This window comes from Denticeps clupeoides, chromosome 2 (genome assembly GCF_900700375.1).
Source record: "Denticeps clupeoides chromosome 2, fDenClu1.1, whole genome shotgun sequence".
NCBI classification, from domain to species: Eukaryota; Metazoa; Chordata; class Actinopteri; order Clupeiformes; family Denticipitidae; genus Denticeps; species Denticeps clupeoides.
The window spans coordinates 31,616,384-31,642,097 of NC_041708.1; the positions used below are offsets into that span (position 1 = coordinate 31,616,384).

General features: G+C 44.3%; 4 protein-coding genes across 16 annotated transcripts in view; 1 reads left to right on the top strand and 3 right to left on the bottom strand.

Moving 5' to 3' along the window:
• Positions 1–33: 33 nt before the first annotated feature.
• On the bottom strand, positions 34–2,256 carry LOC114775579 (uncharacterized). Its single transcript, XM_028966569.1, has 2 exons — positions 297–2,256; positions 34–47 (listed from the first exon to the last, which is right to left on the bottom strand). Exon 1 carries the CDS (start codon positions 1,987–1,989, stop codon positions 1,285–1,287), a length of 705 nt encoding a protein of 234 aa, XP_028822402.1. The 5' UTR covers positions 1,990–2,256; the 3' UTR covers positions 34–47; positions 297–1,284.
• Positions 2,257–3,055: 799 nt separating this feature from the next.
• Positions 3,056–11,528, bottom strand: fbxo45 (F-box protein 45). 2 transcript variants are annotated; one of them, XM_028970133.1, is made up of 3 exons: positions 9,550–11,528; positions 8,332–8,688; positions 3,056–3,631 (listed from the first exon to the last, which is right to left on the bottom strand). In XM_028970133.1, the coding sequence occupies exons 1-3, from the start codon at positions 10,066–10,068 to the stop codon at positions 3,221–3,223; spliced, it is 1,287 nt and encodes a 428-aa protein (XP_028825966.1). In that variant the 5' UTR covers positions 10,069–11,528; the 3' UTR covers positions 3,056–3,220. The 2 variants fall into 2 exon arrangements, with proteins under 2 accessions (XP_028825966.1, XP_028825967.1); XM_028970134.1 differs by lacking the exon at positions 3,056–3,631 and adding an exon at positions 4,820–5,699 and having other exon boundaries at positions 9,550–11,180.
• fam168b (family with sequence similarity 168 member B) lies at positions 9,556–17,666 on the top strand. Of its 6 annotated transcripts, XM_028970137.1 has the most exons (8): positions 10,690–10,841; positions 11,723–11,803; positions 11,893–11,973; positions 12,419–12,561; positions 12,678–12,858; positions 13,076–13,200; positions 16,454–16,464; positions 16,567–17,665. In XM_028970137.1, exons 2-6 carry the CDS (start codon positions 11,734–11,736, stop codon positions 13,186–13,188), a joined length of 588 nt encoding a protein of 195 aa, XP_028825970.1. In that variant the 5' UTR covers positions 10,690–10,841; positions 11,723–11,733; the 3' UTR covers positions 13,189–13,200; positions 16,454–16,464; positions 16,567–17,665. The 6 variants fall into 6 exon arrangements, with proteins under 6 accessions (XP_028825973.1, XP_028825974.1, XP_028825970.1 ...); XM_028970140.1 differs by lacking the exon at positions 10,690–10,841 and adding an exon at positions 9,556–10,041 and having other exon boundaries at positions 16,454–17,666; XM_028970141.1 differs by having other exon boundaries at positions 10,689–10,841; positions 12,681–12,858; positions 16,454–17,666.
• Positions 17,667–17,901: 235 nt separating this feature from the next.
• arhgef4 (Rho guanine nucleotide exchange factor (GEF) 4) overlaps positions 17,902–25,714 on the bottom strand; it is a 79,923-nt gene continuing 72,110 nt past the window's right edge. For all 7 annotated transcript variants that reach the window (XM_028970125.1, XM_028970130.1, XM_028970127.1 and 4 more), the window contains 9 exons: positions 24,942–25,121; positions 24,644–24,838; positions 24,020–24,199; positions 23,505–23,737; positions 23,061–23,190; positions 22,801–22,932; positions 22,363–22,606; positions 20,738–20,815; positions 17,902–20,420 (listed from right to left, as the gene is read on the bottom strand). In XM_028970125.1, coding sequence (XP_028825958.1) covers positions 20,263–20,420; positions 20,738–20,815; positions 22,363–22,606; positions 22,801–22,932; positions 23,061–23,190; positions 23,505–23,737; positions 24,020–24,199; positions 24,644–24,838; positions 24,942–25,121 — 1,530 coding nt within the window. In that variant the 3' untranslated portion in view covers positions 17,902–20,262. The remainder of the gene's footprint in view (positions 20,421–20,737; positions 20,816–22,362; positions 22,607–22,800; positions 22,933–23,060; positions 23,191–23,504; positions 23,738–24,019; positions 24,200–24,643; positions 24,839–24,941; positions 25,122–25,714) is intronic.

Here is a 25,714-nt window from a genome sequence, read left to right on the forward strand (position 1 = left end):
CTGCCGTCCACAAACTCTCTTGTTTCAGATGGACCCGGCACCTCTTCCTGTGGAGAGGCGTGTGGTCAAACCGCGGCTCATGGCTGGTGGTACAGAAAATATATGATCATGAGCATCTTACAAGCCTGCCTCATTTAGAAGTATTTAGCTCTGGCATTATCAGCACTACATAAAAAAATATCTTTTTTGGGGGGGGGTCATGGTATTCATGCCATGAATCAGTATCAGAAAGTACTGAAACTTATGTTTACCATAATACCATAAATGTAAAAGTAGGAATAAAAGGAGATGATTACCCAAGGCTATACAGGGGGAGGGGACCCTCAAAGCCTGGAGTATTGGTTAAAGTTTCTGTAATGATGCAGAAGCAAACTGTATGCGGATCATTACCATGAGGGGTGCTGGTAGCCTAGCGGGTAACACTCGCCTATGAACCAGAAGACCCAGGTTCAAACCCCACTCAAAGTCCCTGAGCAAAACACTTGAGTGTTTCCAGGGAGACTGTCCCTGTAACTACTGATTGTAAGTTGCTCTGAATAAATGACATGAATGTAAATGACTGGTGTGACACCGCGCATTGACAGTGCAGGCCAGATGGCATCCTGACTAGACAGGGCTAGTGAGCAGTATGAAGTAGAGAAACGTAGAAGTGCAAAGTGTATGATTTTTAGCTTAACTTCATCAGTGTTTGTGGAGTCAATAAATCAAATGAGAATGTATTCAGCATAGTGCTGTTCAATATAACTCAGTTGTTTTTATATTTACTGCATATTTGTAGATTAGAATGGACAGCTAGCAGATTGGGTAATGACAAATAAGATCACACTGATGTCTTTATCATTGCATCAGTTTTCCACTTATGCACCAGTTTTGGGTTTGCTTTTCTCTATATTATGCAACCAGGATTGAGATGCATGTTGTACATCATGCAGGGATCTGTGTCTGTACGTTTTGTAAAAGAGAGGAGAACAGCTTCCTGGTTAAATACTGCCCCCTATCTGAAGGACTTAAAGGGCCCCTATCATGAAAATGGAAACATGCAATTATAGATAATATTACTCAATATAACAGAGGTAATGTGTGTGTGTGTGTGTAGTGAGTGTCAGTCCAGAGGAGTAAGTCCCTGAGTGGTCAGGTGTTTGATGGCCTGTGGGATGAAGCTGTTGCACAGTCTTGCACTGAGGGCCCAAATGTTTCGCTACTTTTTTCTGGATGGGGGTGAAGAGTGCATGTGAGGGGTGTGTGCTTCACAATGCTGGTTGCTTTCTTGATGCAGCTTGTTCATTATGGAGGGAAGAGAGACTCCTGTGATCTTCTCAGCTGTCGGTCAATGATCATCTCCTTCCTTTGGTCCACATTCAGAAACAGATTGTACGCTGACTCATCGTTCTTGCTGCTGAGACCCACCACACTCACGTCATCACAGTTGTGGGTCAGCAGGGTGAACAGCATTAGACTGAGCACACCGCCCTGAGCAGCTCCAGTGCTCAGTGTGGTGGTCCTGGAGATGCTGTTCCCAATCTGGACAGACTGAGGTCTCTCAGCCAGGAAGTCCAAGATCCAGTTGCAGAGGGAGGTGTTCAGGCCCAGCAGGCTCAGCTTGTCAATCAGATGCTGGGGAAGGATGGTGTTGAATGCTGAACTGAAGTCTATGAACCGTATTTGCGTGTATGTGTCCTTATTGTCCAGGTGGATGAGGGTCAGATGCAGGGTGGTGGTGATAGCATCATCCGTGGAGCAGCTTGAACGATAGACTAATTGCAGTGGGTTCAGGGTGGATGGCAGCAGGGTCTCCAGATGTTTCATGACCAGCCTCCTAAAACACTTCATCATGATGGGTGTAATTGCAACGAAACAGTAGACATTAAGACACGACACTGAAGACTTCTTTGGCACGGGCACGATGGTGAGACAAGTTGGAAGGATGGTGGTGCTCAGTGAGACGTTGAAGATGTTGGTGAGAATGCACATCTGCCAGTTGGTCTGCATTCTCTCACCATCTTCCCGGGATGTTGTCTGGTCCAGCAGATGTATGTGAGTTCACTTTCCCACCGTGGTTAGACACAGCACTGATCACTGGAAGGAGGGTTGGATTTCCTCGCACCGCGCACAAAAATTGTTAAAAAAAACCCATAGAAATGGCGATAGGTGTAAAGAGCGACATCTCAGGTGGTCTGATCTGGAGTTTGTCCCCTTATGTCATCATAAGGGGAAAGGTTCCCCCTCCTTTCTCATGTTTTGTCCACCCAGAGAATTTCGCACCCCTCCACTAAAAAATAAACTCCACCTAACTTTATTCTCAGTATACGATATATTGCAATAATGTTTCACACAGACTCCCCCATAGTGCAATCATAAAAATATATATGTATATACACACTAACCTAAACTAACTAAAAGTAAAGCTTAAATACTGTACAGGTTTCTCTACAGGAGAAAAGTAGCACATTTCTGTACAGTGAACAGGTCAAACAGGACATAACTGGACAACATCATGTAGGATGCTTGTAAGTGGGTATGTTCAAACAGGACACACAAGACAAGACAAACATGTGCAAAATGAGTGAAAAGTCAGGTGCATAAGGCTGGAAGTGTATTGATGTTGAGTTGAACAGTGTTCTGGGGATGGCAGTGCATTGAGAGCTCGGACTGCTTGTGGGAAGAAGCTCTAGCAGTGTGTGGCAGTTACAGTTCTGATGCTGCGGAACCGTCTGCCAGACAGTAGGAGGGAGAACAGGGCATGTGAGGGGTGATGAGAGTCCTTCATTATGTTCCGAGCTTCACTATCCGCTGCAGGGCCTTCTACTCAGCGACAGCGCAGTTCCCGTACCAGACAGTGACGTAGCAGCAGAGAACCCTCTCAATGGTCCCCCGGTAGAACGATGTGAGGATGGGAGGAGAGGGGGGCTTCTTCAGCTTTCTGAGGAAGTGCAGACGTTGCTGGGCTTTCTTGGTGGTGGAGGTGGTGTTGAGGCTCCAGGAGAGGTCGTCTGTCATGTGCACACTCAGGAACTTCACGCTGCTGACGATCTCAACAGCAGATCCATCGATGTGCAGTGGGGTGGGGACAGTCAGTTTCTTCCTGAAGTTGACAACCATCTCTTTGGTCTTGGTGACATTGAGAGCCAGGTTGTTTCTCTGGCACCACTCCGCTAGATGTTTTATCTCCTCTCCGTAGGCAGACTCATTGTTAATGGTGATGGGCCCCACTACTGTTGTGTCATCTGTGAACCTGATGATGTGGTTCGAGCTGTACAGTGCAGCACAGTCGTGTGTCAGCAGTGGGCTGAGCACGCATCCCTGTGGGTCGCTGCTGCAGGCCTGCTGTGTTGGCCCGTGATGGTCTGGATCCCCTGCTGTGTGTTTTTTGAAGACGTGAAGTGGCTGTTGATGTTCTCTGCATAAGCTCACTTTGCCTCCTTAATGGCCCGTGACAGGTTGGCTCTGGCTGTAGAATAAGCCTCTTTGTTTTTGGACGGAAGGCAGAGTCCCTGATTTCCACCAGGTTGCGCAGCTTAGTGGAGAACCAGGGTTTGTGGTTTGGATAGCTGATAACTGTCCTGGTGACTGAGCTTGTGTAGTCCTCCAAGTCCACTGAGTGGACAGTATTGTCCACAGCATTGCAGTTGCTCTGTGATTGGATGAGCACAAAAAAAAATTTCAGTCATCTGAGCCTCTGAAGCTCACTGCCCACTGCTCACTCAGGGTGATGGGTTTAATGCAGAGGACAAATTTCACCGTGTGCACCGTGTGCTGTGCTACTTTGTATTACATGTAACAATCACTTCACTTTGGAAAGAGACTTCAGATACAGTATAAGGAAACCAATAAGACCTTCAGAATTCATCAGATGGCAAAATTTTACACACTGCACTCCAGAAAGAAGGAAACATATTCTTGGATCTGAAGCATCTAAATAAATCAAGGAGCACTTTAACATGATCCATTAGAGGCTCAATGTTAGGTCTACTAGATACACATTAAACATAATTAGGGTTGGGCAGCTATAGGATTTCTCAGTATTGATTATTTCATTTGAAGCATCTTAAACTAGAAAGAATTTTAAATTAAGCACAATTGAACTGGAGAATTCCTGATTTTAATTTTTCCATAAATAATCCTGAGCTGGCCAGGAGACTCTGACAATATAGTTAAAATTCACAACAGTTGTGTGTTTAAATGCAGTGTGTTTATGAGTCTTAATATCCTCAATGCAGTAAAAATAATATCCTCACTTGCTGTGTGTTTGCAGCACTGACAGTGGATGGCAGTCAACAATAATTCATATTCATATTTGGAATAAGCAAATGAAAAGTTTGACCCTTTGCCGTTGCCTGTTAAATGAGATTTTCATATCATATTGACATTGAAATCACATGCCCAATCATTCTAAGAAACAAAATTTACCTCACTGGCACTAACTCAAGATGTTATATAAAATCATATAAAAAAGAAAAAATCATAAAATTAATAAAAAATATTACACAAAAACCATGCACTTACACTATGAACTATCAAAATCTATACAACAAATAGTTGACAAATTTGATATTTAGAATATAACATAATTCACTTCAAAACGTCAGCGTTGAGGACTTTTTTTTTTCTTCACCTCCAACAAAACCCCTGCCATCTTTCTGAAGTGAAAGTACCAGCTTGTTCTCACCACCGGAAATACTGAAGCTGCACCATCAAAAAAAAAGAAAAAAAAAGAAAAAAAAGAAAAAGAATAATTCTATTGGAAAATATCTATGAATCCAATGATGAATATTACAAGAAAAAAAAAAAAATAAATAGAGAGAGAACTGCAGACACCATATTACAGACTGGCACCATTAGACTTTATTTGCGAGGATACGCCACCTCACTCATACCAAGGATAAAACCTAATAAATAAATATTATGACGTTCTACTACAAGACAGTAGTGATGTAACATGACATTTAACATGATAGCCTCTTCACAAGACACGGACCTCGGTGTCCAGACAGGAAGAAGGTTCATTCTGCATGCAGTTATCTCTCTTCTACAGGCGTAACTTGGTCTTTGAAGACGGAAGGGACACACGATCAGTCCTTTTATTTATATATGTTTTAACCGTCTTCGGTGGAAGCTATTTTGGCTCGAGATCAATCCTTTTTGTGCAACTTGAGTCTTCATATCCGCACTGTCACCCCCCCCAAGACTACGATGTAGGTTAATATTAACGTGGTTTAATGCAGCATAAAAATCGGCAGCGCAACTAACCCAGTTTGGCTTTCGGAGGATATAAAACCGCACATGGCAGCTTCTACATATAAATTAAAAACAAGTTCATCCCAGGCCAACAATAAAAGTGTCCCAGCAGCTGAATTTGGGAAGAGGTTTGCATGTTGAAGAGAACACGGCCCGAATTTCCAGACGACCTAATATCTTCGCTCCAGCAGGGGAATGTTTCAGTCTGTGAGGTGCCACTAAAGCTCGGCCTCCCTTGGCACAGTTCATCAGTGTGGGAGACCGGGACTGACACACTTTTACCCGTCCAGAGGCCTCCCGAGGTACACCATTGTCACTTCTGTGTTTCCGTATACAGCAGAGACAGCGGGAAACAGGCAGGTTTTCGGAAGCCCCCTGAATGCCACGCCCAGGAACTCAAATCCCCTTTCAAAGGCCAGCGTCTTGTCATCCATGTCCAGAATTACTCGTATTCTTTCACCAATCTGAAAAGGAAAACAGGACATAGAAACAGCCTAATTGTAAAAAGCGCTTTCATTTATTAATACATGAATTTCCTTTCAGCTACTTTGCACAAAAAAACACAGAAGAGGAAGCCTCTTTGGCCTCTTATGTATATGGCAACTTTGAGTGTTGTATTGCAATTATACCCCGGTTCACCCATTTTACTTTCACATTTACAGCATTTATCAGACGCCCTTATTCAGAGCGACTTCCAAATCAGTAGTTACAGGGGACGGTCCCCCTGGAGAGACTTAGGGTTAAGTGTCCTGCTCAGGGACACAATGGTAGTAAGTGGGATTTGAACCTGGGTCTTCTGGTTCATAGGCGAGTGTGTTGTGGCTGGTGCGACAATAAAGAATTTATTTATTTTTAGTTTTAAATTTAAATCCATGACTAAACTGTTCCATTTGTTCCAGCCAGGTTGCCAGGATGGAACGAACTGTGGTATAATGTGCACCATTTGAGTTTAAAAGCAAAAATTAAAAGGTATCCAATAGGCCAGTGCTACTTACATGCATAAAATAAAATTGTAGTCGTGGTAATCTAGAACTATTGTTTATAACCATTTGCCCTCACTGTCTCAAGCAACTTCACAATATAAACTTTGATATGATAGGTTTTTTTTTTACACAAGGTGCAATAATGATGCATTCTAGAACAAATCTGCGCAAATTAGATTTTAAAAAGCCTCTGAATGTGATACAAAGTGCTCAAAGGTGATTTGCTTATTTACAAGCTGGGAACCTGGCAAGCTATTATTATGACATAAACAGCATGTATGACTCATTGCATACCATTTTAATTATAATGTAGTGGTTTACTAATTGTCAATAATTTCACAATAATGACACTATAATTGTAGTGAGGGTTAAAAATCTCCTGTGATGAACTCATCACCTAAGGAGTAAGCTCATCCATACAGGCCAAATCACAAATCTGCACATGAATAGTACTGATGGGCATCTATAGGTGATGCCATGGCAGAACAGGGAGAGCATTAGGCATGTTGAAACGAATCTTAAAATCGATGCATCGTGTTGCAGATGTGGAGATTCTGCATTGATTACATTATAATCATGTTACTTAGTGATTTTCTGGCGGAGGTATTAAAAAGTATTGCCGGTACAGTCCCTGATCAATTTTGTAGAAACACCTGCTATTAAACTGACTTTTAATTAATCAATTGGAGTTAGAAATAGCTCATATGAAAAGCTAAAACCCTACCAAATGATGTTTAATGAATTGAAATGAATTAGTTTCACTGAAAAAAGATTTATCATTTAATGAAGACACAAAGGTCGAATTCTGGAAAGATAAAACTTTTGTCGCCTATACAGAAATTGAACAAATACAAAAATATGTCAGGAAACAAGTAGTGGTGCTATGAGATCCAAATTTAATATCTTGTATGACTTCCATGACCTTGAAGGACTGCATCCATGCGGTTTGGCAAGGATTCATACAATTTATTGATGAAGTCATCAGGAAGAGCAAAGAAAGCAGTCTTGCATCCCTCCCAGAGTTCATCAATATTCTTTGGTCTCGTCTTCCATGCTTCCTCTTTCATCCTACCCCACACATGCTCAATGATGTTCATGTCTGGTGACTAGGCTGGCCAATCCTGGAGCATCTTGATCTTCTTCGCCTTGAGGAACTTTGATGTGGAGATCAAGTATGAGATGGAGCACCATCCTGCTGCAGAATTTGGCCTCTTTTATGGTTGGGAATATAAAGGGTAGCTAAGATTTCTTGGTATTTCAGGTTATTGATGTTGCCTTCTACAGATCTCTCGCGCACCCCCATACTGGATGTAACCCGCGGGTTCCAGTAGGTCTCCTGAAATATTTGCAGTGACTGTTGTGTAATTCAACAGAAGATTCATCTGAAAAATCCACCGTCTGCCACTTTTCCAGCATCCATGGGCCTTGGCAAATGCCACACAGCTTTTCAATTGTCTTTTGTGTAGTGCTGGCTTCTGGGCACTGATTCCACCATGGTGGCCATTTCAAGACATAATCCAACAAACTGTTCTGGTTGACACAGGGACTTCAGGGGACCAGGTCTCGTGGAGCTCTGCTGCTGTGGAAAATTGGCTGGCCTTGGATGTTCGAGCTGTCTGGGCTTGTCAAAAACGTCTCCAGTCTCTTAAAATCTTTTTTTTTTATCCTCTGTACTTGACGCTGGGACACACTGAAGACACCTGGCTTAGTGGTCAAAGTTGAAATCTGCTATGCATTGTGACGTACCAATAGGACGTACCAAAAGTGTCAATGGAGAATAACTGTCGGTGTTCAATTCGCGCTCACCTGATGCCATGGACATCTGAAGCAGGCGTTTTTCTGGCATTAGTGGCCTCAGGTGAGTGCAGACCGAACACCGACCATTTTTCTGCTCATTTGAGCAGATGAAAGAATCCTTGTATTTAAAAACATCATGTGATGTGATGTAGAAAATGTATGGGATGAATTGCGATGCATCGTTAATCGAGGAATTGAGAATCGTAATATCAATCGAATCGCGAGACCAGTGAAAGTTCACACCTATAAACAGCATGTAATAATAATTATTGTTAGCCAGCAAACAATAAAAAGTAGAAACGAGCAGCCATCTTACCTGGTACTTCGGAGCATTGTTGCATTGTGGGAAGTTGCCACTGACTTCCCCATTGTGCAGGAGGTTATTGTCCACCAGGTTCCACCCCCAACTCTGGTCATCACTGCCCAGTAGAGCCACATAACCTTGGCACTGCATGGGTGCCCGCTTGGTCGCAATTCCAATAACTGCTACGGTGCCAAGGGGGCCTTCCCACCATATTTCCCAGGCGTGGCGGCCCTCCGAGAACCCAATCTTGCCCCGGGCGCCGTCTGTGCTCTGCGCTATGGGGTTCCGGTGCAGAGTGAAACCGTTCTTCTTCACGTAAACGTTCCGTGAACAGTCATGGGAGCTGAGAGCATGCTGCAGTGATTTCATCTGAAAACATGGAGGGACAATAATCCACGTTAGTTCCCGTAAAACGGATTTTGCATTTGCGCCGATCTCGGTAGAGCTTGCAACAAATTCTATGTGCAAAATTTGGACAAACTTCAAACTTTGTTCTAGGTGACCTGGAGGTGTTGTCCAAGTTCTACAACCATACATCAGCCCACAGCAGCGCTCACACGGAATAAATGCACAAAACAACCACAAAACAATACATTTATTTTCTGGACTGGTCTGGACTGGTGTGCGGTGAGGTTGGCGATGGTTCCGAGTTTGTTACCTTGCCCTCGTAGATGTCGGATCGCGCTCACCTGAACGCAGACCGTTTTTCTGCTCATTGGAGCAGATGAAAGAGTCCACACGACCTTAACCCTTGCATTATGTGAAATAATGTAGACAATTTATGGGATGCATTGCGATGCATCGATAATCGAGGCTGATAATCGTAATTGAATCGAACTGCGACACCAGTGAAAGTTCACACCTCTAAACAGCATGTAATAATACGTGAAGAAGTTCGTGACAAATCGCAGCACATTGCATAGAAGCATTAACCACCAAATGGTAGCCAAAAAAAATAATAATTAATGGCTGAAACATGGCGCCTCAAATATAGCAAAGAAATCTGTCAAATCTGTGGGGAAAATGAACAAGGTTCGTCCTCACAAATTAGGTACCAAGTGCAAAAGTGAAGTATGGCAGCAGCAGCAGCACAATAATGGTGCATTATGGTGGGTAAATCCCAATGATGAAATGCCGGATCGGCTCGGATGACGGAGGACCCCCGGCGGGATGAAAACACCGAGGCCGGGCGGTGGGGGGAACTCTCTGCGGGGTTTGCGAGTTTGTTACCTTGCCCTTGTAGCTCGGCAGGTTGCAGAGGATGTCGGACCGCAGCGCTTCGTCGCTGAGGTACCGGCCGCAGAGGCTCCGCCACACCTCGCTGTTCTCGTCCGCCAGGCAGCTGTACCAGTGCCAGCACACCAAGGCGCACTGCTTCAGGTCCACCAGGTCCAGGTAGGAGAAGACGTGCTCCAGCACCCGGCCGGGCAGCCTGCCCGCGACGCCCCCGCCGCCGCCCGCTGCGACGGCGACCGCGGCGGCGGCGCCGACGCAGGCGGACGCCCCTCCGCCGGCCGCCCCAGACATTCTCAGCTCGGCCGCAGAAGCTAAGCGACGACGAGAGGCCGAGTCCGCGGTAAACTGAACGGCAGAAACATGAGTTATTCCAGGGGAGCGGCACCGGAACGGCGCGGGATTAGAGGGACGGAACGGGGGGAATATTTTGATTGACTCGGCCAGTCCGGGACGGAGCCAATTCAACGCGATGACATCACAGCACAGGTCCGGGTACTGACGTACACGGAACATAGAAACTAAATGTTCCCCAATTTCAGACAAATGCGTTTAGATAAATGGTATTTTAGATAAATGGTATTTTATTGTGCGCGATGTAATTGCAGAATTGTCCTTTACATCTGACACATGCCCCCCTGTACCCCCCTGTCAGGACCCGCGATGGTACAGCCCAGATGGCGTAAATTAACGGATTTATCAAGGCGAGAAATGAAGTAGCTCAGACACCCGTGTATCTAACTAATAAAAAACGCGACACAACCGATCAGATTTGAGGTTGTATATATAATTTTAAAAATATAAATAAAAAAAACAATAGTTCATTAAAGGTGTCGGCTTGATTTTCGAGCTGCAGTAACTTTAGGCCGCAGGTTCTGTCCATGACAGTGTTTAGAAATCGTAAGAACAAATCAAAGTAAAGCAAGAAGTGCTGTCAACCAAGCAATCTATCAACTGTTTTAACTAGTTGTTTATTACACACGTGCATTTATAATTTAGAAATACGTGTACCTTATTGTATATTATTAAATCTATTTACGTCCTTTTTTTGCAGTCAAGCGGTAAAATATTTAGCCAATTTAACGATCAGCACGAAGTCGCCATCTTTTTTTTTTTTCTACCCCGATCACGTGACGAGGTTGTGTTCGCCGGCGCCGGAAGTGACGTCAGCGCCGCGGTCTTGCTGCGCAGCATTCCCAGACAGGAGGCGGAGGAATCATTAAAAAAAAAAAAGGCCACAACATCGCGTTAAAACCACAGCCGCGGTCTTCGGTGGAACACGGACAGCCGTGAGTAGCGCCGCTCCGGGAACCGGGTAATGGCCGGCTTGCCTGTTGCCAACTCCCGCGGGCAGGAGATGGAAGGCTGGGGAGGGGGGTGCTGGGGAGAACCGGGATGCGAGATGCTGGAGGCGGCCGTGCGCGGCCTCCGTAATCCGGCGACGGGCAAGGCGCCTTTCGCCCGCCGCCTCCCCTTGAATAATCGATCGAGTCGGAACGCCGCGGGAGATGGAGCGCGGTCCCATTCAGCGGAGCGAAAATGGCGCCGCGCTCTGTTTACTAACGCGGGCCCTGCCGCCTTTATTCACCGACGTCGCACGCATTTCTACTGCAGTCACCGCCTCTTATTATTTTTTTTTACTGTTGTCGTCACTGCCGTTACTGCGTCGTTGCGCCTCAGGACGCTCTTGGTCTGTTTAAATTGAGAGAACGTGCTGCGAACGTCACTTCAAGGTTTACTCGTCTGTATTAACACATCATTTTTTTTTTTTTTTTTTACCTTCATGGCTGCTTTGTTCACTATTGTCATCATCAAAAACCTCTTCATGAGATGCTCATTAACACGAGTAAAGGATCAGAAAGTGTTCAGCACGAAACCCTCCCCGGTTTTTAACTTCGAGTGGCGGAGAGAAATGGCGCCATCGCGACAAACGCTCCCTGATTTGGGGAGACTCAAATATTCAGCTCGTATATTTTCCTTCATTGCTATTTTTCATTTATTACGTAACCTCACGTGGGTTACGCTGTTCAAATCCTTAAAGCAGTATGGGGAAATCTCAGTTTTGAGCAATAGCCACATAATTTGTGAAATGCATGATCTATTTTGTTAGCCATATATATATATATATCTATAATAAACTTTTTTTTTTTTTATTTGTTAATACTAAAAGAGAGCTGCACCATGAATCCCGTTTACAGCCCTGCCCCAACGGCAGTCCCGTACGCCAACCCTAAAGGACTAGGATACCCAGGTAAGCCGATGGGTGCGTTGTGTTGTCTCCGCTTTATTCATCAGCGATCGGTCCGGTTTTTACGGGGTTTTTTTGCGTTCTGGTTCCAGCTGGTTTTCCAGTAAGCTACGCTGCGGCGCCACCCTACTCTCCCAACGTGTATCCTGGAGCCAGCGCTGCCTTCCCGACAGGTAAGGGCGAGACAGGCCATCAGAAGAAACCCTCACCGCTCTCCATGAAGGAGTCACGGGAGGTGACCCCTGCCCCCTACGGATTTCATCAGGGGATGATATGAGAGACAGGATCATAGTAATCTATTAACGCAGCACACTTCTCCCTGCCCCCCGGGCGCCTTTCTCGGCTCACTAAGGTGTGGGGTTAAAAGCAGACGGCACGTTTCGTTGTGTCGCTGCGTGCTGTGCCTCACAGTGACAGTCACTTCACTTTTGTCCAACCCCCAAATTTTCCTTTTTTACCGCTATTGATCATTGTTTAGTGATGCTGATCATTTAGCTTGATTCCTCTTGCTTGTTTATTCAGGTTTTGACTTATAGTTACGCTACATTGTACTGTTCAATTGCACCCAAATGTATGGTTTAACTGTTCGTTGACTCGAATTCCTGAATTCCCTCTCAGGCTATGCTCCAGGAACGCCTTTCAAAATGTCCTGTTCCCCCACGACCGGCGCCGTCCCACCCTACACCTCATCACCCAGCCCGTACCCCGCAGCAGTCTATCCCGTGAGAAGCTCCTACCCCCAGCAGAACCCCTACGCACACGTACGTCCAGCCCCGTGCTCCAGTTAATGTATCTGTACCAGCTGGCGAGTAGCCTAATGTAACTTTGACCGTGTGTGTGTGTGTTTAAAGTAAATCCTATTCCTCTTTCATAACAGCAGCAAGGCACTTACTACACTCAGCCAGTTTACGCTGCCCCGCCCCACGTCATTCATCACACTACAGTGGTGCAGCCCAATGGGATGCCAGCTGCCATGTATGCCCCTCCCGTTCCCCCTCCCCGCCCCAATGGTGTTGCCATGGGAATGGTAGCAGGGACCACTATGGCGATGTCAGCTGGTAAGTTAACCTTATTTATCTGCCTTTTTTTTTTTTTAAATATATATGTTTTGTGACTGTGAAACATTTTCTATAGACATTCATTGCACACATGCTGTATTGTAAGTTTCCTGAGGGAATGAATGCATGGCCTCTCAAAGTGTGTGATTTTTAGAACAACCGCTTAATGTGACCCAGATCACACTCACCCAGTCTCGTCCTCTGTCCTCACCCCTAGGGACGTTGTTAACGACTCACTCCCCGACCGCGGTGGCCCCTCACCCAATCGCGGTGCCCACGTACCGCCCCCCTGGCACGCCCACCTACAGCTACGTTCCCCCTCAGTGGTGAGCAGATGGCACTGTGAGTACCATGCATCCTTTCTTCCCCCCTGGTGCCGTCAATATGGGGACTCTGGGTTCTTGAAAACTGAGCTGAGAAGCACTTTGTTTAAAAAGTACTGTGGGCTAAAAAAAAAAAAAAACACAGGCACACATCACCACGTCCTTAGCTTCCAAATTCCACTGAGGAATAAATTCCAATTGTTTAATCAATTCCAAAATGTTTAATATGTTATCATACATGCTGGACATGTGTGCTTTAACCATTAGGGTGACTTATTTTGTATGCACACAGGGAGTGCAGAATTATTAGGCAAATGAGTATTTTGTCCACATCATCCTCTTCATGCATGTTGTCTTACTCCAAGCTGTATAGGCTCGAAAGCCTACAACCAATTAAGCTTATTAGGTGATGTGCATCTCTGTAATGAGAAGGGGTGTTGTCTAATGACACAACACCCTATATCAGGTGTGCATAATTATTAGGCAACTTCTTTTCCTTTGGCAAAATGGGTCAAAAGAAGGACTTGACAGGCTAAGAAAAGTAAAAAAATAGTGAGATATCTTGCAGAGGGATGCAGCACTCTTAAAATTGCAAAGCTTCTGAAGCGTGATCATCAAACAATCAAGCGTTTCATTCAAAATAGTCAACAGGGTCGCAAGAAGCGTGTGGAAAAACCAAGGCGCAAAATAACTGCCCATGAACTGAGAAAAGTCAAGCGTGCAGCTGCCAAGATGCCACTTGCCACCAGTTTGGCCATATTTCAGATCTGCAACATCACTGGAGTGCCCAAAAGCACAAGGTGTGTAATACTCAGAGACATGGCCAAGGTAAGAAAGGCTGAAAGACGACCACCACTGAACAAGACACACAAGCTGAAACGTCAAGACTGGGCCAAGAAATATCTCAAGACTTATTTTTCTAAGGTTTTATGGACTGATGAAATGAGAGTGAGTCATGATGGGCCAGATGGATGGGCCCGTGGCTGGATTGGTAAAGGGCAGAGAGCTCCAGTCCGACTCAGACGCCAGCAAGGTGGAGGTGGAGTACTGGTTTGGGCTGGTATCATCAAAGATGAGCTTGTGGGGCCTTTTCGGGTTGAGGATGGAGTCAAGCTCAACTCCCAGTCCTACTGCCAGTTTCTCGAAGACACCTTCTTCAAGCAGTGGTACAGGAAGAAGTCTGCATCCTTCAAGAAAAACATGATTTCCATGCAGGACAATGCTCCATCACACGCGCCCAAGTACTCCACAGCGTGGCTGGCAAGAAAGGGTATAAAAGAAGAAAAACTAATGACATGGCCTCCTTGTTCACCTGATCTGAATCCCATTGAGAACCTGTGGTCCATCATCAAATGTGAGATTTACAAGGAGGGAAAACAGTACACCTCTCTGAACAGTGTCTGGGAGGCTGTGGTTGCTGCTGCACGCAATGTTGATGGTGAACAGATCAAAACACTGACAGAATCCATGGATGGCAGGCTTTTGAGTGTCCTTGCAAATAAAGGTGGCTATATTGGTCGCTGATTTGTTTTTGTTTTGTTTTTGAATGTCAGAAATGTATATTTGTGAATATGGAGATATAATATTAATATATAAATAACTAATTGAAATGGGTATATTTGTTTTTTGTTAAGTTGCCTAATAATTATGCACAGTAATAGTCACCTGCACACACAGATATCCCCCTAAAATAGCTAAAAATAAAAGCAAACTAAAAACTACTTCCAAAAACATTCAGCTTTGATATGAGTTTTTTGAGTTCATTGAGAACATGGTTGTTCAATAATAAAATTATTCCTCAAAAATACAACTTGCCTAATAATTCTGCACTCCCTGTATAAGTTATGGCCAATATTGTTGGCACCCCTGAAATTTTCCCAGAAGTTTTATTTCTCACAGAAAAGTATTGCATTAACACATGTTTTGCTATACACGTTTATTCCCTTTGTGTGTATTGGAACAAAAGAAAAACAGCAGGAAAATAAAGCAAATTTGACATGATGTCTCACAAAACTCTTTGGGGGGGAAGAATTAAAAACAGTCCCTTCCTATAACCATCAATAAGCATCTTACACCTCTCACCCGGAATTTTGGACCCCTCTTCCTTTGCAAACTGCTCCAGGTGACTCTTATTGGAAGGGCGCCTTTTCCCAACAGCATTTTTAAGGTCTCTCCACAGGTGTTCAATGGGATTTCGAGCTGGGCTCATTGATTGCCACTTCAGAAGCCTCCAGCACTTTGTTGCCATCCATTTCTGGGTGCTTTTTGAAGTATGTTTGGGGTCATTGTCCTGCTGGAAGACCCAAGATCTCGAACGCAAACCCAGCTTTCTGACACTGGGCCCTACGGTGCGACCCAAAATCCATCGGCAATCCTCAGATTTCATGATGCCTTGCACACAGTCAAAGCACCCAGTGCCAGATGCAGCAAAACAACCCCAAAACATCATTGAACTTCCACCATGTTTGTAGGTACAGTGTTCTGTACCTACAAACCGTTTTCGGTAAACAGTAGACTGATGCGCTTTACCTAAAAGCCCTATCTTTGTCTCATCTGTCCATAAGACATTTTCCCAGAAGTACTCAAGTACATTTTAGCAAACTGTAGTCTTGCTTTTTTTTTTTATGTCAGCAGTGGGGTCCTCCTGGGTCTCCTGCCACAGCGTTTCATTTAAACGTCGCCAGATAGTTTATCCAATGACACCGATGCTCCCTGAGCCTGCGGGACAGCTTGAGTTTCTTTGGAACTTGTTTGGGGCCGCTTATCCACCATCCGGAGGACTAAACTAACCCTAACCTTTTCATCCATTTTTCCCTTCCGTCCACGCCCAGAGAGATTAGCTACAGTGCCGTGGGTTGCAAACTTCTTGATAATGTTGCTATGTCCATTCATAGTGTGGCAGACTCACAATGCAAAGACGAAGTGAACTTCTTTCCTTTTTTTTTTTTTTTATTTTGCCCACACCAGTTACTTGCCGCGGGTGAGTTTAAAGGAGCGTCACATGCTTGAAACTATCGTTTTCATCCACAATTTTCAAAGGGTGCCAATTTTGAGTCACATCATGTCAAATTTGCTATATTTTCCTCCTGTTTTTCTTTTGTTCAAACACACACAAAGGGAATAAACATGTGTTAATGTGATACTTTTCTGTGAGAAATTTCAGGGGTACCAACAATATTTGGCCATGACCGTATGTACACACACACACACACACACACACACACACACACAATTTATTCCATATTAATCATTACACTTTCTCTCTTCCCCAGGTAAGAAAATGGTAGATATGCATTCATAAAGTTCAGTATTTTACAATTGGTGCTGACATCGCTCATGTCTCTGACCAGTTGATCTTCCTTCCAAACATAATGTGACTCTTAAGTGCAAGCGGCAGAGAGAGAGAGAGAGAGAGAGAGAGAAAGCGAGAGAACCCGAATTCTCTGATTGGAACGGGGTGGAAAACCTTCCTGCTCTGACGACACTACCCAGCATCCCTCTCTCTGCAGCGCAACTCACATCGGCCAACTAGGTCTCCCTGCGAACTTGTTTTGTGGAATGTCTTGCAGTTTTTATAGTTAAAGTGTTTAAGTGGCGAAACAAAAGGGAGTTTTGAAATTTGTTTTTATTTGGAATCCATATTCAGTGAAATGCATGTATATATTGATGATAGATAAATAAATATAAAGATGCGAGCTAAGCCTACCTGCCATGACAAATGCAAGATCAGCAGAAAGCAAGATCCCAAAGTAAAAGTGCACCATCTTAAGAGCAACCGGTGTTGACCATTTACATTGCAATGCAGTATAAAGTAAAACGAGGCTTTTTTTTTTTTTTTTTTTTTTTTTTTTTTTTTTGTTACAAGCATGGATCACCTTCTTTGGGCTTGTTTTTACTTCCCTGTCTGATGGAAAGCGAGGCCTTTAAACTTGGTGCCTCTGCGTCACCATTTCATTCCTTCAGAGCCGGCATGCTAGCAGTCGGAACAGAACGTACGTAGCCGTTTACACTCTTTAAATAAAAAATTTGGAGGACGTACTGGTGTATGGATGGTGTAAACGAGGCTTGAAAACCACTCTCTTGGCTGGTTAAGGAGCATTTTAGGGGGAAACCATGGGTCCTTTTTTTTTTTTTTTTTCAGTACTTACAACATAGGCCTGAATTTTTTTTGACGACATGTATTTTGTCTTGTGAATTTTTGGCAAAGAAAGCATGTTAATATTCCGCTATCAATGCAGGTCAGTGCTCACTTTTAACCACAGGCTTCAAACTGTCCGGTGGGACCCTTTGTTTTACTCCTATTTTCTTTCTTAGTTAAGATGACACTACTGAAAGACGCAGTGGTCCCATGTTTGAGTCGTTTGGTGTTGCGTTCGCTTTTTACCTCAAGATTGCACCGTAACTGACTGGTTTTTCATTGTCTTTTTACTTATTCATATAGGTTGCCTAAGTCACCTCCGTTTAAAGAATGTTTTGTATTTTTTTTTTTTTTTTTTTTTTGTGGTTCTGTTTTGTATCTTTAAGAAAGACCAAAAAATAAATACACTTATGAAAATTATTAGTCTATTTATTTGATTTGATTTATTTGATTGAACTGCTGGTGTAATAAAGTTGATTGACTGAATGAATCAACAACTATTCTTGTTTTTGAATCTCGGTTTTGGGACCAAGGACAAAATAAAGTATCGGGTGTGTTCATAGAATGGAAAATAACACATTGTTACATTTTAAATGGATTTATTTTCCCCATTATTTCGAGTGCATATGTAAACAGCCATACACATACAAATATTATGTACAAACACGGTCTGTAATTTGAACAAACTGCAATTTAAACAAACTATACTGTACTTACATTTTCACAATTGCCAAAGCGCCACTCAGATCAACCGCGACCAGCAGTTATTGGCATTCTTAACCTTTTCAGTGTTCTCTCTTCTCTACATTTATGAATTAAAGTAATTTATTAGGAAAATAGCATCATCTACATGTAAAAACAGGCAACCAATTACCATTAGGCAAGAAAGTAAAAAGATTTTAATCTCTGTGGGACAAAAGTCTGGCTACTGGTTAAATGAAGAAAAAAGACACTTCTAAGCATGAATAAACGAGATGACAAAAGCAGAGCGTTCTGGAGATGGTAGTGCAATATAATTTTTTCTCAAGTTTCACTATTAATTGCACTTTTCTGACCATTTATGTCAGTGTGCTGTTTCTGAATCAGTTGTGAACACTGTAATAGTGCTTGATACCAGGCTGAGGAAGCGGCAATGGAACACATTCTCCACTAGGGGTCAGAGTGTAGTGCAAGGTGAGTTGAACCTGATCCATGGAGGTCAGGTGAAGGTGCAGGGTTTTTTGGGTGACCTTTTAACCTTCTCCTCTGAATTAAGAAGTCCTCTCACGGGGCCTCCATGCACCAGGTTCCCCAGTCCTGCTGAAGGTTAACAGCGTGTGTTCGGTGACTAAAGCAATGCAGGCTGGGTAAATGGACGCAAGAGAAGGAAGAATAGTTTTAGGCATGGCTGAATGTACAGGGGTAATTATTGCACCTCTTACTCCGTCCCTGTTCACACTGCCGGGGAAAAATTTCATCTCGGTTTTTGGCATTAGTTATGTGGAGCGTTTCTGCCACGTGTCCAGCGTCGCCAACCGCCATCAGTCCGTGTTAGTGCATCCATTACCAGCATCGTTACGTATACTGCCAACTATGCACATTTCCACGACTCCTGGGGATTTTTCCATTTTCTCATGTCACGTAACAGCTTGAATAAAAAGATCATTTGCCCATAAAAAACAGTGTTTGTAAGATATCACAAACTGAACTGAGAAATGGTCTCCTTGCAGTCTTTGACAGATTCTCACACGCTGGCGATTATTTACTTGAATGCATGACGAGGATTAGAGGAGCTTTGAAGGCCACCTGACCTACCTGCCGCCAAGGGTGCATCGGTTCAGCATTTTTATTGTTTGTCGAGTGACAAAGTTTTTTGTTTGCGCGGAGGGAGGTGGTGGTGGTGAATATTCACAAGGAGACGTCACACTCCGGTCTCCAGGGAGACGATGGCTGGCTGAAGGGGTAGGAGGGCATTGTGTGTGGGGCCGAAAAATGGTCTAAAGATAAACGTTCCACATTCCGCTCACATTCGGATGCATTTCAAGGACGCGTGTAATCCCACCCACCCCCGACGTACGCCCCCACGCCTCGCTGGGTCTGTGCGCCACCTCAGCTCCGGGGACAGAGGGACAGGATGCCGTAAAGCAGTAGCATGCATAGCCTTGAAGAAGTTCCAGGAAAGGCGCTTCAAGTGGCACTTCCAAAAAGAAGTTAATTACTCTTAATGAGCAAGTAGGCTTCGAAGACACAGTAAGGGGAAAAGGAGGATTAAAGGTTCGCTTGACATTGAGCTGTGAGTTACATGAAACCGGTCAAAGCAACATCTTTGGGTTCTTAAAGAAGGACGCTGACATTTACAATCGCACAACGGAACTGAAGTGAAAATGGTTAAAAATGTTTTGGAAGAGAAATAATACACGATTCAGAACACCTTTTTTCCCACCTTTTTCATAGCGGACATAGAAGAACTTAAATACAAAAGCAAAAAGAAAGAAGAAAAACTAAATCTGGCACTGCGAACAATTGGCAAAATTTTCGACACAAACCGGGGGACAACAAAAAAAAAGAAAAACCGGAGAGAAGGCGTCAACAGTCTGTCTTTTTTTGTTTTTTGCTAAAGGAAGGGGCCGTGGGCTCGATCTGGGATGGGTGCCGCTGCAGTAGTATCAGTACTCGTTCCTGCAGTTCACCTTGGAGCGACAGTCGCAACAAAATCCTAGACGTAGGCAGCATCTGGCAGCCCATCAAGTCTGATTGTAACCAACCTATAAAGTGCTTTCTTTCTCGAGGGAAAAAATATATAATATATATTTATATGTCACCACAACATCCTCATCGTCAGGACATGGATCAATATATCATTGATTAGAACATGAATAACCCAGAAAAAGAAAAAGGTAACGGAGGGTAAGAAGGTCAGTTCAGGCATGAGCTGTGTGAGCTCTCCTCCTTTCTCCCCTGGCTTCACTTTTTGAAAGGCGTCAGTCTGCCGATGTTGTGCCAGAAGTTGGAGGTCTTGCGTTTGGGCTCCGCCAGCATGAAGACCTGCTGCTGAGGAAGGGCGGTGGGCAGCGTCGGGTGCTTCTGCCGCAGCAGGAAGTCGTAGTAAGGCCGGTTCACCGCTGCAGGGGTGCAGGCAGCACGACTGGGTTAATATCGGGGAGCTCACATTCTTTTGATGTCTTAATATTTTGAGCCATAAATGTAGGGATCACAATGGAACCATGTGTTCATGTTTCAATTTGTTTTTAGCTTGTACCCCCATATTCATGCTATTAATATAGATAACAATTAATATCCAGTTTTCTCTCGCTTTTTCTTTTTTTTTTTAACAAATCTATATATGGGCTACCAAATGGTAGTTTAACACAGAATGATGTACAGGATGATATCTGGACATGGACATGATATCTGGACATGAGGGACTCTTGACTCTCACCTTTGGGTTTCCCAGCAGGATGGCTTTTACAGGCATTCAGCATAGCCTGTTTCTTTTGGACCTCGGTAATGGAAAAACCTGTAGCAGAATAGAATTATCGAATTATCGATCCCACTGTAGAGTGGGATCTCTGTTATGGACATTTGCGACCTCATCCACGACCAAACCGAACATGCAAATAGATTTGACAATCACTTTAATTCACAAATTCTGGCAAACAGGTGAATGTGACAGTCACAAGACAATGCAATAAATAACAAAAATATCTCTCTTGCTTCTACTGCACATAGGAATATCTGAGGCAGTATATAACCCCAGTGGGGCGGCATCACTCGTGGTCAGGTTCTGGAGCAGATTTGAGGCAGGACGGAGCTCCGCTGAGCACAACAGTCATATGCTTTGTTTCCAGAGTGTGTATCGCCATTGTATCAGGACCATTGAAGCAGACGGGATTGGAGGCAATGCTGCCCGTTGTCTCTGGATCGGTGGCTCTGGAGCCTGGAAGCAGGGCCGGATCTGTGGATCTTATTTTATCTCTTGCATCAAACACATTAAAAATGTACTTATCAATTTTTTTTATTTGACTCTTGCTCATTCCAGGTTTCCAGGTTATTCCTATGACTTAATTTGCACTGTTTTTGTCCAAAATGAGTATGTGTAGTGCCCTGCATCACCTATGTTTTCAGTAGTTTTGCTTCATTGGTTATTTTTATGGTGCATTGTCTTGAAGAGTTTTTGCTTAGTGTGTATTTTTTGGGGGGCAGCTGCATACTGCATCATACACGCACGGCGCACTGGAACAGTGAAAGGTTAGTCCATGTCAGAGAAGAATGAGTGTGTGCAGTAAAGCAAGGACACCGGAGCTGTAGTAAAACGAGAGGAGAGGGTAGAGGGGAGCTGCATTTCATCATGGGAGACGTGCGCTGGCACGACACTCTTCAGCGCACTTCAAGGGTAAAACGTCTACGCAGCTGTCTGCATTATGATTTCCAGCTCTGATCTCTGATCAGTCTGGGGATCGAACGTGACATCACATGCTCATATGAGGAGAGCGTGTTGCTTGTCTTTGGGAAACATCACTACCATACACAGATTGTCAGGGGTAGGAGGTGAGTGCATGGGTGAGTGAGGCGCAGCAGATGTGGTGTGTGTATAACAGATGGTGTGTGTGTGTGTGTGTGTATAAAATATATAAGTTGTGGGGTGGCTGAGGAACAGCAGGTGTGAGTGTGTTAGTATAGAGCTCTGGGAAAAAAGGGGGCCGCTGAAATTTTAAAATTTTTTAAAAGTTTGTCCAATTTCTGTGGCAGCCATTCTGTATATTTTTGGAATTTCAACACCAGCACAACTTCTTCAACATGATGAGCTTCTGACTAAATGGATCAGTTCAACCAAATCTCAGAAAACAAGGAGACGTTTGAGAGTCAGCTTAACTCAACCCTCCTTTTTCATTTATTATTTAATAGTTAGGTGTTAATTGTTATTGTGACAGGATCATATGTTCAAGAATTTTAAATGTTGAATATTGAATAATCTAAAGAGCATTTATATAGAAGCCTTATTTGAGAAATAATTGAAAAAATGACGCTGCTGCTCTAATTTTGTACGTGTCTATCATAGCTCACCCGTCTCGCGGTCGTGCTGTACTTGTCCCCGCTCGTCGGCGAAGGCACGCAGCCAGCGCTGCTTCTGCTCCGGCTTCTTGGTGCAGAGCAGGTGGACCTCATCTCCACTGGGCGAGCGCAGCTTGATGGCGTTCTTCACGCTCACGTTGAAGTCCTTGTCTTTCCCGTCCTCCACATCCACAACCTCCATTAGGTCCATGTCCATGCGGCCTTTGTAGTACAACATGTCCCTGCGCAGGAGGTCCTACAGAACATAAAATGCCAATGGAGTTCAAGACAGAGTCGCCCTGCAGACATTTCAAATCAGGTCCGGGATTGGTTGAAAATTCATCCACTCATAAGGAATAGAGCAGAGACTGACTGACTCCAAACCTAATCCCCAGTGCTGCTAGGTAGGCCTGTGGTGGACTAATCGATCCTAAATGTATAAAAGCTCACCTTCTTGCAGTACACCATCTGATGATCGAACAGGAAGAACATGCGCTGCTGGCTCTTGGCCTGAGGCTGAGAGATCTTTGTCAGTTCCCCTGAGAAAATCAGATCTGAACTTCTACTGAGGACATCTTCACCCTGGGTGACACACAAATAGCATGCTGAAAGTAGTACACTTCATTGCATAATTTTTATAATCCATCTATATTTCAAATACATAAGCTATTAATCCTTTTGGACTTTGTGTGCAGTGGTCCTCAGCGTACCTCCCAGTCCTCTATGGAGCTCTGCCACTGGGCGATCTTGTCAATGTTCTCCAGTCGCCGCTTCCTCTCATTAATCAGCCTGGCAACGTTCTTCATTGCGTTTAAGGCGGCCTCTACATCCTTATAATCCCTATTAAAAACACAAAATGCATGTTCAGTGTCTTAAATCTTGAAACCTTAACAAACTACAGTATTTTAATGCTAATGAATCTCACTGATCCCAAATTAAAACTCTGATAACATCCTCCCATAATTCCTGTATGCATATTCTGTTTAGCTGTTATTACTGAAAAAGGAGGCAAATTATATGACTGATGAGACATCCCATGGTTAGCTTAAACCAAAAAGCATTTTGGGCTGGCAGTGGTAGTTGGTATCACTGTTTTGGTCTATTTTACAATCAAGGTTCGCAGATCAAAAAAGCACGATGGATCTAAATGGTACCTGTGTTGGGGGTTGGTGTATTTGAGAAGCTCAGCTAGCTGTAGAGGATACTTGCAAATCTTCTGGACTGGGGTGAGAAGAAAACCATCCAGCGAGATGTCAATCATCTTCTGCAGCAGGCGGCAGGCTTCGAAGAAGAACACATACTTGTTGACCTTCATGAGTTTGGAGAGCTGGAGGCAGGCGTTGGGGTGGTTGTTGCAGTACTCTGAGTAGATCTGGAAGTCTGTTTGCTGGAGGAGAATGAAGGAAGATGTTACAATAAATCTACGCCATGCATAGGCTGTGCAACTTGCTAACATTTACATTTACATTTAAAGCAGTTATCAGGCGCCTTTACCCAGAGCGACTTTCAATCAGTAGTTACAGGGACAGTCCCCCTGGAGCAACTTAGGGTTAAGTGTCTTGCTCAGGGACACAATGAACTCGTGTCTGGTTCGTAGGCGAGTGTCTTACTTACTAGGCTACTACCACCCTGCTTTGTAGGCCTCATGAGAAAGGGCAATGTTGCTCACGTGCTCGAGGAAGCAGGATCCAATCTCGCTGATGTGAGGCTCATCCTTGTTGAACTTCTTCTCCAAGCCCTTCAGAAACTTCTTCTGAAACCGATAAATCTCCTCGATGTTGCCAAAGATGGTGTGTAGCTGATCTTCTGTGAACATGTCTGTCCTCTTACGGCACTGCTTGATGTAGCCCTGCAGCAAGGAAGCCGCATTCATGAATTATGAATAAGGCCTTCGCTTAAAATAGTATTAGACAATAATATGTGTTTCAACAATGACATTTCAGTGTAAACACCAGTGGCCTGAGGCTCTTCAGATGTAAGTAAGTGAAAGTGAAGTGATTGTCATTGTGATACACAGCACAGCACACGGTGACACAACGAAATGTGTCCTCTGTATTGAACCATCACCCTTGTTGAGCAGTGGGCAGCCATGACAGGCACCCGGGGAGAAGGTGCTTTTGCTCAGTGGCACCTTGGCGGATCGGGATTCGAACCGGCAACCTTCTGATTACGGGGCCGCTTCCTTAACCGCTAGGCCACCACTGCCCCACCCCAAATGGCAAGTCTGTATAATGCATTCTGGGTTTTTCTTCAACATATGAGCTGGTAATGCCTAATAACTGGAAGGACCCACCTCACAGATGTCCTTCAGATGTTTGATGTAGTCCCGCTCGGTACTCATGATTTCATTGATGACGTTGGTCCTCATCTGCTCCTTGCAGGGCAGGCCGGGTCCCAGGAGCAGCCCCACCCCATGGCTGTCCTCCTCCCGAGCCTCTTCCAGCTGCGCTAGGTATTCCTCCATGGGCTCATCCTGGTTCACACGCAACTGTAAAGGAAAGAGTCAACATGAGAAATAAGTAAATGATTAAAAAAATTACAGCCTAGTCCATGCCCACTGACTAGTAAAGTAAAGATGTGGAGGGTCTCACCCGAACGAAGCTGGCAGGAAACCAGCCTTCGCTGTCCAGGATGCGACCCCACCACCACTCCTTGTTGGTGGCGTCCACTACTTCGATGACATCACCGGCCTTGAAGCCAACCTCCTGGTCGTCCATGGTGACATGGTCCCACAGCGCCTCGGCGTAGACGACACTTCCATCGCTGATCAACTGAGGCAAAACCATGGGAAACATTCAGTCTACAAACCATTCAACTTTTTTCATGCTGTAGTAGTAGGGCACATGAATATCCTTTTAATTGGGTTAGACACACGTGCATTGCAGTACCTCTCTGCAATGCCTCTTACCTTATTTGGTTATTACATTGTAATTGATTTGAAAAATAAACATTGCTCGTCCTAAATGTAACACACATACTCTTTTAAATAGAATTGATGATCATGAATGAAAAAATGCTAAATAGGATGGAGGCATTGCAATCTTTAAAAGCGGGTGCTCTTTGCCAAGCTATTCATCTTGTGCTGCTTGGCTCCTTGTTGATTTAATCAGCATATTTTCAGAGTGGTTTGCCTTTCACCATTATTGATGGCATGGCTGCCTGCCTGTGATAGTTACACAAACTCTCGACAAAAAATCAGGCCTTTATTCTCTCCAAGCAGGATTCAAAAGCACATTCATTCCCGTCCGCTCATTCTCTCTCTCTCTCTCTCGTCTCTGTTTATAATCAGGTAAGGTGAACCAAGGAAAGCAGGACAGCAGCAGCCGCCAGCCCGTTTCCCTGACATCGATCCATCACCACAAAG